General features: G+C 59.6%; 1 protein-coding gene across 2 annotated transcripts; it reads left to right on the plus strand.

The window, feature by feature from the left end:
* The first annotated feature begins 693 nt into the window (after nucleotides 1-693).
* On the plus strand, nucleotides 694-15,643 carry PROM2 (prominin 2). Of its 2 annotated transcripts, none has more exons than XM_070474134.1 (24): nucleotides 694-937; nucleotides 1,557-1,606; nucleotides 2,432-2,634; nucleotides 2,732-2,852; nucleotides 3,133-3,196; nucleotides 3,397-3,486; nucleotides 3,717-3,916; nucleotides 4,550-4,624; nucleotides 5,394-5,457; nucleotides 5,700-5,859; nucleotides 6,160-6,312; nucleotides 7,532-7,655; nucleotides 8,218-8,309; nucleotides 8,421-8,505; nucleotides 11,233-11,379; nucleotides 11,890-11,961; nucleotides 12,874-12,966; nucleotides 13,100-13,153; nucleotides 13,463-13,543; nucleotides 13,768-13,836; nucleotides 14,549-14,638; nucleotides 14,846-14,952; nucleotides 15,282-15,352; nucleotides 15,553-15,643. In XM_070474134.1, exons 1-23 carry the CDS (start codon nucleotides 694-696, stop codon nucleotides 15,343-15,345), a joined length of 2,502 nt encoding a protein of 833 aa, XP_070330235.1. In that variant the 3' UTR covers nucleotides 15,346-15,352; nucleotides 15,553-15,643. The 2 variants fall into 2 exon arrangements, with proteins under 2 accessions (XP_070330235.1, XP_070330230.1); XM_070474129.1 differs by having other exon boundaries at nucleotides 15,548-15,636.
* The last annotated feature ends 305 nt before the right edge of the window (nucleotides 15,644-15,948 follow it).

Genomic DNA, 15,948 nt, shown 5'->3' on the forward strand with positions numbered 1-15,948 from the left:
GCGATGACTGGATGGGGCATTGCTGGGCTAAAGGGCACACCTTTGCCAGGATTCACCCTCCCAAGGGATTGTACCCATCTGAGTGACTCGTCAGAGAGCCTCCCTGGACAAAGCCTGTGGCCTCTCTGCTCCGGACTGACCTGGCATGGGCGCAGGCATGGCTGGAGCCAACAGAACAGGCCCGAGGGGGAGCTGAGAGAGGAACCTGGCTCCTGGGCCCGGGTGGCTGGGCTTGCCACCCCTTGCAGTCCTTCACCTGATGGCTGTTTTCCCAGGCTCCAAATTTGGCTTCTGAGTCTGGGCACTGAATATAATGGTTGAAATTGGGCCATCCTCCATAATCCAGAGGTACTGACGTGCGCGCCCCCACTCAGCTCGGAGGCTAAGCCCTCCCAAGAGCGTGTGGCCAGGGCAGAGGGCACCCAGGCTCCCACCCGAGGCGGCTGGGGGCGGGTCCGGAGCAGGCCCTGCCCCCACCCCACCCCACCCCACCCCCAGCCCAGGCCTCCACCCCTGGCCCGGCCGCGCACGGGCGGGCGGGTGCCCAGGTAGCCCAAACCTGTCGGGCAGGTTTGGAGAGCAGAGAGCGGCGGGACGGAGAAGGGCGAAGGATGCGCGGCTTGCCCCGCGCGCCGCTGGCACTCTCGGCTCCCTGAGTCCCGTCCGCCCACCCGCAGCCTACCGGCCGACCCCATGGTGCGCGCGCCCGACCTCCCGGCGGCCCTCCTGGGCCTGGGCCTGGGGATGGTGCTGACCCTCCCGGGGGCGGGCGCGTCGGGCTGCAGGGCGCTCGGCCCGGCGGAGCGCCTGGCTTTCGCGCCGGCGGCCAGGGCCCGCTGGCTGGCCCCTCGCGCCCGCGCCCCTGGCCCCCTGGACTCGCTGTACGGCACCGTACGCAGCTTCCTCTCAGCGGTGCAGCTCAACCCCTTCCCCGCGGGTGAGTGCGCCCCTGCCCCGGATGAGCCTGGACGCGTGGGGTCCCCAGCCTCATCTTAACCCACCCCCGGCAGCCACTTGGAGGGCAGGGTCCCCAGCTCTCCGCACCCCCACCTTCCTCCCCAGAAGCTCCCAGAGCATCACCTTCCTGAGTGACCTGGGGCGAGCCCCTGTTCCTCTCTGAGCCTGCGTTTCTCGGCCCTAAAGTAGAGGAAGATACATTCAAAGTTCTCAAAGAGCCGGCTGAGGTCTTCTCTGGGACTGGTGTCGTGGGGAGCTTGCAAGGACCAGGAGGGCCGGCCAGACCCCTCCCCAACCCACAGCCTGTCCCTAACTCAGCGGGGAGGGCTGCTAGACCAGGCCCCTTCTCTGCTCTTAACCAGCTTTCCTCCGGCTCTCCTACCTGGGGGCCCAGAGGGAGGGGTGGGCCAGGCCTGCCCTCAGACATACCCTCCTGCAGCCCTGCGGAGGCCAGGGTAGGTGGGCACTGGTCTGTGGTGACACTGCTTTCCCCGAGGGTGCCGGGTGATGGGAGGACCCCCTCCGGAGAGGGTTAGCCTGGCAGTGGGGGTGGACACAGGCAGGGCCGCTGCCCGGACTCAGCCTGACTCTTTCCCCAGAGCTCATAAAGACCCTGCTGAAAGAGCCGGCCTCTGTGAAGGTGGATGAGGTGAGCGTGCAGGCGGCTTGCGGGAGGGCGTTCAGGTGTGAGCATCTGGGGCAGGAGGAGACAGCCCTTCTCAGCCGAGCACACCTGGCTGGTGACCCCCAGGGTGGGCTTCAGGCACAACTTCCTCGCTTCTGTAAGCAGTCCGCGGACCTGATTGCAAACCACAGCTCTGCCCTTAAGTGGCTGTGGGGTTGGCGTGCCTGCGCGCTGAGTTGCTTCAGTTACGTCCAGCTCTGCGACCCTATGGGCTGTAGTCTACCAGGCTCTTCCGTCCACGGCATTCTCCAGTGGGTTGCCATGCCCTCCTCCAGGGGATCTTCCCGACCCAGGGATCGAACCAGAGTCTCTTATGACTCCCGCATTGGAAGGTGAGTTCTTTACCACTAGCGCCACCTGGGACAGGGAGCCCCAACTCCCTGGACTTCCCTTCCCTTATTTGTAAGATGGTAAATAACAATATGGGGCTTTCCCAGGTGGCTCAGTGGTAAAGAACCTGCCTGCCGATGCAGGAGACGCAGGTTTGATTCTTGGCTCAGGAAGATCCCCTGGAGAAGGAAATGGCAAGCCACACCAGTATTCTTCCCTGGTAAATCCCATGGACAGAGAAGCCTGGCGGGCTACCGTCCATGGGGTCACAGAGAGTCAGACATGACTTAGCGACTGAACAACAACAAATAACAATAAGGACATGGTGCCCCTCACAAGGAGATAGGCGACGTGGGCAAGGTGCCCCTGCCGCCCCCACCCCCCCACCTTCTGATGTCAGCCGGCAGAGGGCTGGGGGGGAGGGTCGGCGCAGCCCCTCATGCCTCGCCGCTGGCCCAGGTGTTGCGGTACCAGGCGGGCTACGTGGTGTGCGCCGTGATCGCCGGCCTCTACCTGCTGGCGATGCCCACCGCCGGGCTCTGCTTCTGCTGTTTGCGCTGCCGCCGGCGCTGCGGGGGTCGAGTGAAGATGGAGCACAAGACGATGGCCTGCGAGCGTGGTGTCCTCATGACCTTCCTGCTGCTGACCACCCTCGTGCTGCTGTGAGGGGCGCCCAGGGCAGGCGGGGGGCGTGGGCCGAGGCCCGAGGGCCGAGGGCATCCAGCCAGCAGCCCCCCTCCCTCTCCCCCACCCCCGCAGGATCGGTGTGGTTACTGCCTTTGTCACCAACCAGCACATGCACGAGCAGATGGGCCCCAGTGCCGCGGCTGTGCCGGAGGCTCTGCTCAGCCTCCGGGGCCTGGTTTCCGAGGTCCCCCAGGTGAGCACCGAGTAGCCCTCACCCCCACACGCCCCCGGGTGGACGGGACCGAGCAGGGTGGGGCCTGCAAATTCCTGCTTAGCCCGCACGTTAGAAAGGGTGCCTCTTCCAGCGTGCACCTGACTGCCCCCTGCTGGGGAGTCGCGTTCATAACCACACTTGCTATTCTGAGGATGGACGCCCAGGTGCGGGGATGGTGGGCAGGAGGGGCCGGGGAAGGCATGGGAGCCGGGCTGTTCCATGATGGGGAAGAGCAGCCTCCGGCCCTGTGTTTGCCTAGGAGCTGCAGGCTGTGGCAGAGCAGTTTTCACTTCCTCAGGAGCAAGTCTTGGAGGAACTGAATGGTGAGGGTTTGGGCTGGGTTCTGCCGTGGGGGCCTCTCATCCCCTCATCCACGCCCTTGAGATGGTGGGGATCCGGCCCAGCCAGGCGGCGTGGCACTCACTCCACTGCGGAGCACCCCGAGAGGCCAAGGGGAGGAGGGGGAGGGCGGGGGGAGGGTGGGGCCCCGGGGCCGCCCTGCAGACTGCCCTGTGCTCTGCAGGTGTCGGCAGCAGCATCGGGAAGGCGATGCACTCCCAGCTCAAGAGCACCGTGTATGAGGCGCTGGCCTCAGTGCTCAGCCTGGGCCAGGGTGAGTGTCTCTGCGGGCCCAGCCCCACATTTCTCCTGCCACCTCACTGGGCCCCACCCCTGCCTTTCTGGACTCTCTGTCCACACCTGGCTTCCTGTGCCCTGGGGCTGCTTCCTACAACTACAGAGACCAGGGACCACCAGGCCTCTTGGGTTGCTCTGACCTCCTCCAAGGCCTCTGAGGATGCTGGTAGCAGCAGAGGCCCCTCAGTCTGGATGTGGGTCTCTCAGCCCTGCAGGTCTCCGTGGACCACCTCCGAGGCCTGAACGCCACCTCTGTGGAGCTGCAGGAGGGGCAGGATGCCCTGGCGCCGGCTCTCCACGAGCACCGGCAGCGCCTCCTGGCACTGCTGCAGGAGCCCCACTGCCAGGGCTGTGCAGGGGCCCTGAACAAAAGCCACACCCTGGAGCTGGGAGCAGACTTCAGCCAGGTGCTGGCCCAAGCCTGAGTCCTCTTGGGGCGAAGGGGGCTGCTCTGCCCGCGGCTGCAGACATCCCTGGGCAACCTGTGTTCCGGGTGTCCTCTGAAGCGAACACCCGATCCCTTTCCCCAGCTGCCCCTCCTCTCTCCACACACCTGGGGTTAGTGACCATCACCCTGTACCAGGCTTGTGCCGTAAGCCTCACATGACTTAACTTCTTCTTTTTTGTTTATTTTTTTATTCTTGGCTGTGCTGGGTCTTTGTTTCTGCTCCGGCTCTTCTCTAGTTGTGGCGAGAGGGCTGCTCTCCGGCTGTGGTGCACAGGCTTCTCGCTGCAGTGGCTTCTCCTGTTGTGGAGCATGCATGGGCTTAGTGGCCCACAGCATGTGGGATCTTCCAGATCAGGGGTCGAACGCATGTCCCCTGCATTGGCGGTGGATTCCTAACCACTGGACCATCAGGGAAGTCCTGACTTAGCTTGAGTTCTCACTGTCACCCAGGGCTGTCGGGGCTGTGGTGGTCCCCATCGTGTACGTGAGGACACAGTATTGAGAGGCGTCTGCCCCCATCCTTCCCCAGGGACCCCTCCCAGGCTTCTTCATGGACTCTGTCATAACAACCCCCTCTCAAAAACCGTTTCAGGTGCCTTCCGTGGGCCATGTCCTACACTGGCTGAAAGACGTCCCGGAGGCCAACTTCTACAGCATGGTCTGGGAGGTGAGTGCCTGCCCTGCTCTGCCTGCCTTCTCTCCCACCTGCCTGGGAACTCAGAAGTGAGGGACCTCAGTTCCTCTCTTTTGGGGTGGGAGCCCAGTTGAACCTCAGGCTTGGGTCCAATTAGGGCCTCACCTCCGACATGGCACTCTGGATTGGAGGCTCATGATGCAGGTCCTTGCATGCACAGTCTGGTGGGGGAAGTAGGCCTGGAGTTCAGAAGGAAGGGCTAGGATCCTCATGAGGTGTGGGCTGGGGATGGCTAGGGAGCAAGCTCACACCCTGAGCCCCAGAAAACAGGCAGGTTCTCCTGGGTGGAGACTGGCTGTGGGGGGAGGGTGCAGGGTGAGTCAGCATCTGTGACCCAGGGCCTGGAAAATGCCAGGGTTGGGGAACTGGTGAGTCAGTTGTGCTGGGTGACTAGAGCAAACTATTCCAGGAGGAAGGAAGTGGAACTGGAGGCTGGAAGAATAGCCCGGAGCTGGACTTGAGGGAAACAGAGGGTCCTGTGCAGAATGGCTGGGAGAGATGAGACACTGGAGTCTACTGCAACAGACCGGGCAGGCGGGTGGAGACGGAAAGGAGCCATGTTTGGGGGAGTTGAGTCAGCCTGGCCAAGGGAGGGGAGAAGGACAAGAGAGCAAAAGGAAGCCCGTTCCCCTGAAAGCACCGTGGAGGGATGCTCTCCCTCTGGACCTGGTGAAACAAGGGTCCCCCAAGCTGGGCCCCCTGGGTGGAAAGCAGGAGGCACAGCCTCGTTTGGTTCCGGCAGGAGAACATCACCTTCAACGCCCTCCCAATCCTGGCTGCCTTGCAGACGGCCGACATGGTCAGAGGTGAGGGCCTGCCCAGGGGCCAGGCAGGCTGTCCAGAATGCCCGCCACCCCACCCCTACCAAAGAAGCTTGTTGAGAAAGGAGCAGGACAGTGGGGTGGGGGAGGCTGGAGGCTGCCCTCTGGGGTGGGCAGGCCCGCTGGATCATCCATATGCATCCCAGATGTTCCTCCTGTCTGTCTGTCCCCTTCCTGGGCCCCTGGGGGATCTTTCCCATCCCTTAAGCCCCTGCTGCTTTGGACAGAGCTGAAGAAGGTGGTGGCTGAGCAGCCCAGAGGCCTAAATACAATGGGAGAAGCGTTCCCAGTCTGGGAGGCAGCTTCTCGCTGGAGCCAGGCCCTGGAAGAGGTCGAAGAGAGCAGCCGCCCCTTCCTGGAGGAAGCGCAGAGATATGAGAGATACAGGTGTCTGGAGACCTGCCAGGTGGAGGGGGTGGATGGTTCAGTCCTCAGCCACCCTGGGCCCAGTTTCCAGCCCTAGTCAGCACTCCTTGTACTAAGTCCCTGCCTCCATTTAAGCCTAGACTCCTTACTCATTGGGCCTCCACGCCCCCGACCTAGCTGTGTGCCCTGGGGATCTGAGCCTGAGGACCCTATAGGCCGTCACTTGTAAAGCTCCAGCCTCAGGGTTAGGCACCTCCCCCAGCCAGTAGGTCCTCAGTCAGCCCCTGCCTGTTTCCCTGACGCCCACCTCCTCCTCGGCAGGTGGATTGCAGGTTGCGTGCTGTGCTCGGTGGTCCTGCTCGTGGTGGTCTGTAACCTGCTGGGCCTCAATCTGGGCATCTGGGGGCTATCTGCCAGAGAGGACCCCAGCCACTCGGAAGCCAAGGGTGAAGCCGGAGCCCGCTTCCTCATGGTGTAAGAAAGGCTGGGGGAGACGGGAAGCGTCTCTGCCCACCGGGCTGGCACATTCTTCTCATGCTCCTAGTGTGACTACAGGAGCCGGTCCTGGGGATCAAGAGACTGAGCTCTGGTCTGGCTCTGGGCCAACTTGTTGCATGGCCCTGGGTGAATTATAACCCAACTGGGCTTCACTGTCCTTTGTATAAAAGGGTTGGCCTACAGCAGGAATGGCAAAGAAGCACTTCCCCTTCCCCACTGGTGGCAGCTACAGTAATTGATGGGTGCCTTTCTCTCTCAGCCCAGGTGAATAATGGTGACTCAGCAGTAAAGAGTCTGCCTGCCAACGCAAGAGATGAGGGTTCTATCCCTGGGTTGGGAGGATCCCCTGGAGAAGGAAATGGCAACTTTACTAACTATAATCATCAATGGGCACTTTTCTCTCTGAGCCTCAGAATCCATCTTTACCCAGTGTCCAGCCATTAGCAGGCGACACCAGAAATAGAATCTGTTTGCCATCCCTGAACTAGATCATCTCTAAGGCCAGGGCTGCCACATTCAATTTTGCAGGCTGGGCACTGCATAAAGGGGCCTGGCCCAAGGGGTGAGTGAAATCCAGACTGCGTTTCACTCCCCAAGCTTCAAACCCTGGCGTGGAGCCGTCCCTACCTCATAAAGAAGCTCTGGATGGTGTAGGGGTCCTACTTAGATGCTATAGGTGGCTGCCTCTGCTGGTGAGCCGTGGGTGAGTCCTGGCTGGCCATGCCAGGTAGCCATGTTGAGGCTGAGCCAGGAGCTGGCCACCTGCAAGTGCCCTTGGCCCAGAGACCAGGAGCCCTGGCTCTTTTTCTAAAAAATTAACTAATTTATTTTAATTGGAGGATAATTACAGTATTGTGATAGTTTTTGCCATACATCAACATGAATCAGCCATAGGTATACATGTGTCCCCCTCGTCCTGAAGCCCTGGTTCTTTCAGCAAAACAGCTGCCCTCTCTAGGCTGCCAGCCAGGGCATGGAGGGGGGATGGGGCGGGACGAGGTGGGGCAGTCACCAGTTCTGAGTCCTTCCTGCTGCCCTGGAGGCTGCGTCCTCTGAGGTCCTCTCCCAGAGCGCTCTGCCCTGGGGCCGGCTCACTGACCAAGGTGGCCCCGGGAGGCAGAATGGGGATGGAGAGCACGGTCCAGGGCATCCTCCGCGCTCAGCCTGTCTCAACCGTGTCCCCCACCTTCCTCAGGGGCGTGGGCTTCAGCTTCCTCTTGGCTGTGCCCCTCATCCTCCTCGTCTTCTCCACCTTCTTGGTGGGCGGCAACGTGCAGACGCTGGTGTGCCAGAGCTGGGAGAGCGGAGAGCTGTACGAGGTGGGCTTACCTAGCCCTCGGGCCCAGAGGGACATGGAGAGAGACGTGGGTAGAGCTGGAGGTTCAGAAGGAAGTTTGGAGCCAGAGGGGGCCAGAGGGCGAAAGGGACAGGAAGGATGATGGAGGCGGCTAAGAAGAGAGGCGGAAATTCACCAGTAAATAAGGAGTAAGAGCAAACAGCCAGAGAGTCCCTGGGCGGCTGCCCAGGCCCCAGGCAGGGGCCGCGAGGGATGGCACCCAGGCATGAGCCCCTCTGTTTCCTAACATTAAGTCTGGGAACTGGGGATCCCAGTTCCCCACTGCACTGAGCAAGTGAGCTGAGATGCTGGCCCAGATCCTCTGCCAAAGAGCAGGCTGGCCACCCACCTAGAGATTCCTGGAGGGAGTCCCTGCCAGGATTTAGGGCCCAAGAGTGACTGGAGATAGAGGCAGGTGTGGGCTGAAGTCACAGGGGTGTATTCTCTGCCGTGCCAGGGCGGCAGGGGGCCAGGCCCTGGGAAGCTGGGGCGGCCCTGTCCCCTCCTCCCTGCTCCAAGCCCATTCCCTCCTGCCCCATCCCCAGTTTGTAGACACTCCAGGGAACTTGCCACCGTCCATGAACTTGTCCCAACTTCTTGGCCTGAAGAGGAACCTCAGCATCCTCCTGGCCTATGAGTGAGTGGGCAGCCTGGGCTGGGGGTGGGGTGTGAGGAGGCACCAAGGTGGGTGTCCCGTTAGGATGACTCAGCTGCCCTCCCTTCTCTCACCGCCCGTGTCCGTCCCCAGGCAGTGCAAGCAAGGGGCCGCACTCTGGACTGTCCTGCAGCTCAACAACTCCTATGACCTGGAGAAGCACCTGGATATCAGCCAGGTGAGACAGCCTTCTGGAACACAGTGGGACCCCCTCTCCTACAGGTCCCCTCTCTTTTGGTCCTGCCTTTATGGAGGAAACTTCTCCTTCAACCTGAGAAGTCCGCAAGAGCGATGGAGGTGCCTCTGGGGCAGAAGAGCCAGGTGCAAGCTCAGGGCATGGCCCAGGGCTAAAGCCCAGGGAAGGCGTGGGCTCCACAGTGTGTGGGTGGGTGCATGAGTGCCTGGAGGCTGTGATCAGCTCAGAGTGCTGTGCTCCCAGGAAGACTGAACGCCGACAGGGTGGTGACAGTGAGGCAGAGGACTCGGGTGTGTGTCCTGACCCGGGACAGGCATTGGCTGCGATGCTCCAGTTGGGAGTGGGGAGTGCTGGGGGGGGGGTGTGTGTGACAGTGAAAATGGTGGTGATGACGTTGGGTCCCACTAGAGCAGGGCTCCCCACAAGCCCCCTCCTGAGCTTACAGAGCCCATAGGTGATGTCAGGATTTGACCCCCCACCAGCCTGTTCCCTAACCATTGGACTTTGCCAGAACTTGCTGTGTAGAACTGGAGAAACTTATTCACACTGGAAAGAGACAGTTCTAGAACAAAGAGAGGGAAAATCTACTTCATGAGAGGAGACATGCTTTGTGAATGTGATTCTCCCAAGGGTGCACAGAGACTGTAAAAATTCCCCTCCTGCCCTCCCTCCACTCCTCCTAAGATGCTAACTCCTGATTCTGCATCCTCTTCAGAATCCTTCCAACTCCTTTTTAAAAAATATTTGTTTAAGTATCTACTTGCATTTTCTGCCCCTTTTATTTTTTTTTCATGGCATTTTCATTGTTTCTTTATTTTTATGCATTTATTTTTAGGCAATACTAGGGGGCATGCGGGATCTTAGTTCCTCAACCAGGGATCAAACCTGTGCCCCCTGCATGTGGAGTGCAGAGTCTTAATCACTGGACTGCCAGGGAAGTCCCCTTCCAACTCCTTTTGAATTCACCATCCATTCCTAGCCCACAGCATAGCATAGCCAAGTGGTCCAGATTTTCAGTCCCAACTCCATGTCTTAAACTGTATAACCCTGGGGTGGTTTCCCTCACACTGTGGCCACCTCTTCCCTCAGCATCTCTAATCAGATGGGAGGTCATCTGAGCAGACTCTGTCCTGGTGGGAGGCTGCAGGCTGAAAGCTGGCCAGGGAGGGCTTCTGTGAGGGGCCTGGGCGCTGAGACGGGGCCCTGCGCGCCGCTGACGGGAAGGAGGGGGCGCTCTCAGCCCCGGTCCAGGGAAGGGGTCCAAGTCATAGCAGAGCTGCAGGTCCAGAGGGCCTGAGCAGTCCTCGGGGGCCATCTGACAACATTCCAAATATGACCTTAGCAGAACTTGTCCTCAAAGGAGGTAATAGTGAGCTGATGATGCAGAGATAAGTAAGACAAGGTGTGCCTTCCTGGGCCCCAGGAGGGCTCTGCCCATCTGGAGACACGTGTCCCTGTCTGTTACTGATGCCTAAAACCTCTAAGGTTCTGGCCTCTGAGAGGATGGGCCTTTGCTCCCCTGAGGAAGGCAGTGTGGGGGACGGGGAGAGATAGGCTGAGCTGCATCCTCTGACGCCCCTCCTGGCTTCAGCTCCTCATCTGTGAAACTTGGGGCTGAATTTCATGCCCTTTAAATCTGTCCCAGCAATGGTTGGAAAATGTCGAATCCCTTTTTAAACTGCCCTATCTTAGAAATAATTTGGCCACCTGATGTGAAGAGCCGACTCATTGCAAAAGGCCCTGATGCTGGGAAAGATTGAGGGCAAGAAGAGAAGGGGGCGACAGAGGATGAGATGGTTGGATGGCATCATCGACTCAATGGACTTGGGTTTGAGCAACTTCCAGGAGATAGTGAAGGACAGGGAAGCCTGGGGTGCTGCAGTCCATGGGGTCACAGAGTCGCAAAGAGTCAGACACCACTGAACAACAACAAATCTTAGAAATGCTGTGTCCATTCATTCATTCGTTCATCCATTTTCACCCATTCAAGAAGCTTGTACTGAACCTGTCACGTGTGAACCTCTGCTGTGGACACTGCTGGTTTGGTACAAAGTTGAGCAGACAAGATGCCATTCTCATGGGGCTGGTGGCAATAAACAAGTACCCACATAAGTAAATAGCATCCTTGGTGATATAACAAAGCACATAGCGTGTGTGTGTTAGTTGCTCAGCCATGCCCAACTCTTTGCAACCCTAGGGCCTGCCAGGCTCCTCTGTCCATGGAATTCTCCAGGCAAGAATACTGAAGTGGGTAGCCATTCCCTTCTCCAGGGGATCTTCCCTATTCAGGGATTAAACCTGGGTCTCCTGCATTGCAGGCAGATTCCTTATTCTCTGAGCCACCAGGGAAGCCCAAAGCACACAGCATACTGTGTGTTAAATAAGTAAATAGCATGCTATGAAGACCTTAATACAAGGTGACATAATAAAGATGGGCTAAGGAAGCTGTTTCTACTGGGTGACCTTGGAAGGTCTGTGTTGCTGTCCCATAGCCAGACAGGTGCTGGACGAGAGCTGAGTCTTGGTGGGTGAGTTAGAGTTGGGGATGGGGAGAGCGGGGAGCAGAGACCTGCGAGGAGCATGTCTGGGGCTGGCAGTGTCCTCGATATACAGAAGGAAGGCCTTGAGGGGTCTCCTCACCTAGGATAGCAGCTTTGGGGTCCTGGCTCAGCCACCGAGCACGGCCCCAGCCTGCGCGCTCCCTCCCAGTACACCGTCAGGCTGCAGCAGGAGTTGCAGAAGCTCAGAGTGGACGTGCAGAATCTGGACCTGCTGAGCCCCGCCGCCCGCCGGGACCTGGAGGCTCTGCAGAGCAGTGGGCTCGAGGACATCCACTACCCTGGCTTCCTGGTCGAGGTCAGCAGTGGGCACCTCAGGCCAGGCCTTGGCAGATCAGCGGGGCCTACAGAGGAGGTGGGGTGGGGTACCGTCTCACCTCATCTGGGCCGTCTGCTCTCCCTTGACTTCCCTGGGGCCTCTTCTGTTGGGGATGTCCCCAGACCCTGTGCCCCAGAGTGCCACCCCCACCCCCACCCCCCCAGGGCCGGGGGCGTGGGGGGGTGTGAGTGAATGCGCCCCACCCAACCACAGGTGTCTCTGTCCGTGGTCCTGAACCCTGCTGTTACAAAGGCTCGTGGGATGTTGCCTCTCCGTTGGGTTACACCAGAGGGTGCCTCACTTTTTTTTTTTTTTTCTTTTCTAATGGAAAATGTCTCATATATTTCACAATCTCAGGTCAAACCCATTGTGACTGATGTGTTGTTACAGTAGACTTAGCTGGTGTGGGTACTTTCGAAAATAATGGGAATTCTAGGATTGGGGAGCTGGGGGCTCATCCCTTCTCGGCCTCTCCTGTCTTATCTCTAGATCGAGAAGCCAGTGGTGAATAGCGATGTGGAGAAGCTGGCCCAGGAGCTGGAGGGACTGTCGCAGACCCAAGTGAGAAGGGAGCCGCGACCCTGCTGGGCCGGCTGGAGACAGAAGCCAGGGAGAGGGCTGGGCAGAGTGCCTGACCTGGGGAGGTGTGTGTGTGTGTGAAGTCGCTCAGTTGTGTCCGACTCTTGGTGACCCCATGGACTGTAGCCTGCCAGGCTCCTCCGTCTGTGGAATTTTCCAGGCAAAAGTACTGGAGTGAGTTGCCATGCCATCCTCCAGGGGATCTTCCCAACCCAGGGATTGAACCCATGTCTCTTATGAATTGGGGATGGGATGAGGGCAAAGGCAGGGGATTGAGGGCCCCACCACAGAGGGCTGAGACCCTGGGCCCCTCACTGGGGTGGAGGGTCAGTTTTGTAGAGTCAGTTCTGACTCAGACTCTACCACCAATTGGCTGTGGGGCCTTGGGCAAATCTTTCTACATCTCTGGGCCTTCATCTCTAAAGTAGATTATCCCCCACCTCAGATCAGATGCTGTCTGATGTCTGACATCACACATCTGGGCAGGCATTACTAGGTGCACATGGCTTTTAGCATCCGCAGGATCAGATGCTCTGAGGACAGTGGGATCAGATGTCATTACAGTTGCCTCTAGAAGCTTAAAATCTACTGGAAAAAAGAATACTTTGTCTTTATAAATATTGAGAGTTTAAAAAATTCTCTTCGAGACATCTCACAGACAGCTCTCCCCACTCCCCCATGGTGGGCAGAGCAAGGGAGGGCCGAACTTGGAACCTGGGCTCAGGTAGGCCCCCAAACCCAGATGTGGTCCACGAGCTTCCTGCTGAGCCCAACCTCTGATTCCAGCACTTTCCACGCCCTGCAGTGTGTCTTGTTGAGCAGTTTGGTGAAGGGTGTGTTGGCAGAGGCTGTCTTGGCCTGGGCAGAGTGCCGTTCTGATCTGCCTCCCTTCAGGGCAATGCTACGCTGAGGCAGATGCTGCAGGACGAGGCCCGAGGGCTCCAGCACCTCCATCAGGAGAAGGTCCTCCCGCAGCAGAGCCTTGTGGTACGTCTGGACGCTCAGGTTGCTGGGGACCTGGAGAGGAGATGCAGAGAGGGGGCGTGGCAGAGGAGGGGGGATGCTGTGAACCCTCCCTCCTACCCCTCCTCCCCGTAACCAGCCCTGATCTCTTTCACAGGCTAAACTCAACCTCAGTGTCCAGGCACTGGCATCCTCTGCCCCACATCTCCAGGTGGCCGCCAGGGAGGGCTGGGGAGGTTGAGGAGGGGCAGGTGGGCAGTAGCGGGAGGAAGGACATGGGGGTTCAGCTGACTCAAAACCTTGCCTGCTCTGATCTATCTGAGTGGAGGTGGAGGGTGGGGTGGGAGAACACGAGGCTGGGTGGGCAGACCCCTGGGGACCACCATATATGGCCTCTGTGTCCTTGGGGCCTAACATCCCCGCTCCCAAGTTGAGTGTGTTGTGTGTCGTTTGTTGAGTTAATGGATGGACAAGTGAGTGAGTGGCCATTCCCTGATGGATCCTCTCTCCTCTCCCACAGTCAGAGATCATAGGTGTCCTGGACAGAGTCACTTACCTGAAAGGCGAGCTGCCAACCCGGGCCACCCACATCCTGAGGAATGTGAGTGAGGGGTGTGGGGCAGGGACAGGGGGCAGCCTCAGAGTTGGAGGTGAGCTGAGTGCTTAAGGCACAGGGCCTTACACCCTAGGATTCTCCAGCCCTGCTCCCTCACCAGGGGGCTCCCAGGAAAGACAGCTCAGCCTGTCCTGATGGTGCCAGACATGGGGGACAGGGCTGCTGGCCTTGGGACTCTTACCAGCCCGGGACTCCTCTCTTCCTCGCAGGAAAGTGAGTGTTTCCTGATGCGGGAAATGAGCTACTTCTCCCAGTACACGGCCTGGGTGAGAGAGGAGGTGAGTGGGTGTGCAGACCCTCCTGGCCTCAGGCAAGCTCCCATCTATTTCCCTTCCTCTGCCCCCTAGAGCCCCTGGGGTGCCCTGGGCCCAAACTCCCAAACCTGGCATCTGGATGCTGAGTTCTGCCCACCCCCAACCTCTGCCACAGCCCTTCTCTGAGGCCCGAGCGTGGCCGGGCTGGGACTGGCCAGCGTCGCTCTCTAGGACACGCTGTCTTCGGCCCCCTGCCCTTCCTCATGCTGGTCCCCTCGCTGGCCTGTCTGAGGCTGGCGCAGCCCTCAGGGTCCACCTCCTTCCGGGGGCCCTTGCTGAGCACAGCTTCTGCAGGCAGTCTGCCGCTCCCACTGGGCCGAGGGTCTTGCTTAGCCCTGAGTGTGTCTGTATGCGTGTGTGGGTATGAACGTGTGCAGTGCACTGTGAGTGTGGGTATGAACGTGTGCAGTGCACTGTGCGTGTGGGTATGAACGTGTGCAGTGCACTGTGCGTGTGCACATGTGTTGCCTTCCAGTGTGAGTGACTTGGAGGACATCTCTGGGCACCCAACAGGGGCTTGACACAGGCTGGCGAATGGGGTGGGAAGTGCAGGAGGTGAGCGACAGGCCAACGTCAGCGGGTCCTCACTGCCCGTCCCGCGTCCCTGTCAGCCTCTCTCTGGACACCCGTGAGTCTGGGTGTGCCGGCATGTAGCTGCCTCATGTTGACACTGCAGGTGACTCAGCACATTGCCACCTGCCAGCCCCTCTCTGGAGCCCTGGACAATGGCCGTGTGATCCTGTGTGACATGGTGGCTGACCCCTGGGTGAGCGCCCTGCCCCAGCTCTCAGGGCTCATGGACTGGGAGGCCGCCGGGGGGGGCACCATGCGCCTACACCCTGGTCCTTCCCCTCGGGCCTGAGGTCGCGTCCCTGCGCCCCTCTTTGAGTCAGTGGGGTGCTGGGGGTGTCGAGCCATGCCGGAGAGCACTGCTGCCCAGTACAGCATGCTGACCCCACATCCTCTGTCCCAGAACGCCTTCTGGTTCTGCCTGGGCTGGTGCACCTTCTTCCTGATCCCCAGCATCGTCTTTGCTGTCAAGACCTCCAAGTACTTCCATCCCATTCGGAAACGCCTCAGGTGAGGAGGCTGCCAGGACTAGGGGTGGGGCCAGGGGCTGAGGAAGGAGCCCTTCCCGGCCCCCTGCTGCCCCCACCCCGACTTCTTGAGACACACACCCCTCCAAGCCAGGGAAGCCTGTGCCTAACCCCGAAGAGTCATATGCTCTGAGGGCCTCCGGGGCCAGAAAGTTGTTCCATGTGTCTGCCCCGAAGGCTTCTTGCTGCAACACACCCACTGTTCATAGCTTTGGGGAACTCTGCTCTTCTGGGCTCTGGGCTTGTTCCTGTGTCGGGGCTGAGCGTCTGGGCCTGGGGGCTCACACACTCAGCCCTGTGACAATGCTGCAGCTCCACCAGCTCGGAGGAGACGCAGCTCTTCCACATCCCCCGGGTCACCTCCCTGAAGCTCTAGGACCCCGGTGAGTGAGTTTTCCCAAGCCTGTAATTCCTTGGTGCCTCGGGTGGGGGCAGGAAGGGAAGGGAAGGGTTGGGGTCTGGGGTCCCCAGGGCCCAGGAGGAAGGTTCTGGGATGTGGCCAGGATGGACAGGCCTGAGGTCGGCTCTTCCCCTCCCACCTCCTCGCCCTCCCCACTTTGGTTCTTATCTATCCACAGCACAGATATGGCCGCAAGATGATGCACAGGGCTGCCTGCCTCCGCACTGACTTGGCTGAGACCAGAGGACTTCTGTCACTCTTGTTGCCAGAGCCCAGGCTGGCATCCAGGCCTGGGCTGTCCCCTGTCTCCAGTTACCAGACACCCTCTTGCTAATCCCTTTGCACCCCACTTTCTGCTCATGACCCCTTCATTCATTCACTTTCAAAAACACACTTAGCTTCTTTTGAACTTCAGAGCCAACAGAATCCCCCAGGTGTCTCCCTTCTCCTCCTCCCTGCAATATATCAGCACCAGGAAGAGCCTGTTGTCCACCTAGAGGAACCCCCCCACCGCCTCAGTCCCTGGTGGGGAGACCCTGCTCAACCCCGTGCTGTCCCATGCCCCTTCCAAGCTCCTTG

The sequence above is a fragment of the Odocoileus virginianus genome, chromosome 2 (genome assembly GCF_023699985.2).
Source record: "Odocoileus virginianus isolate 20LAN1187 ecotype Illinois chromosome 2, Ovbor_1.2, whole genome shotgun sequence".
In the NCBI taxonomy this organism is placed as follows: Eukaryota; Metazoa; Chordata; class Mammalia; order Artiodactyla; family Cervidae; genus Odocoileus; species Odocoileus virginianus.

Bases quoted from the DNA above. Each gene is read 5' to 3' on its own strand.
- PROM2 (XM_070474134.1), top strand. From the start codon at position 694: ATGGTGCGCGCGCCCGACCTCCCGGCGGCCCTCCTGGGCCTGGGCCTG. The intron at 1,607-2,431 runs GTGAGCGTGCAG...CCGCTGGCCCAG, and splicing joins CCTCTGTGAAGGTGGATGAG to GTGTTGCGGTACCAGGCGGG. The intron at 11,962-12,873 runs GTGAGAAGGGAG...GCCTCCCTTCAG, and splicing joins AGGGACTGTCGCAGACCCAA to GGCAATGCTACGCTGAGGCA.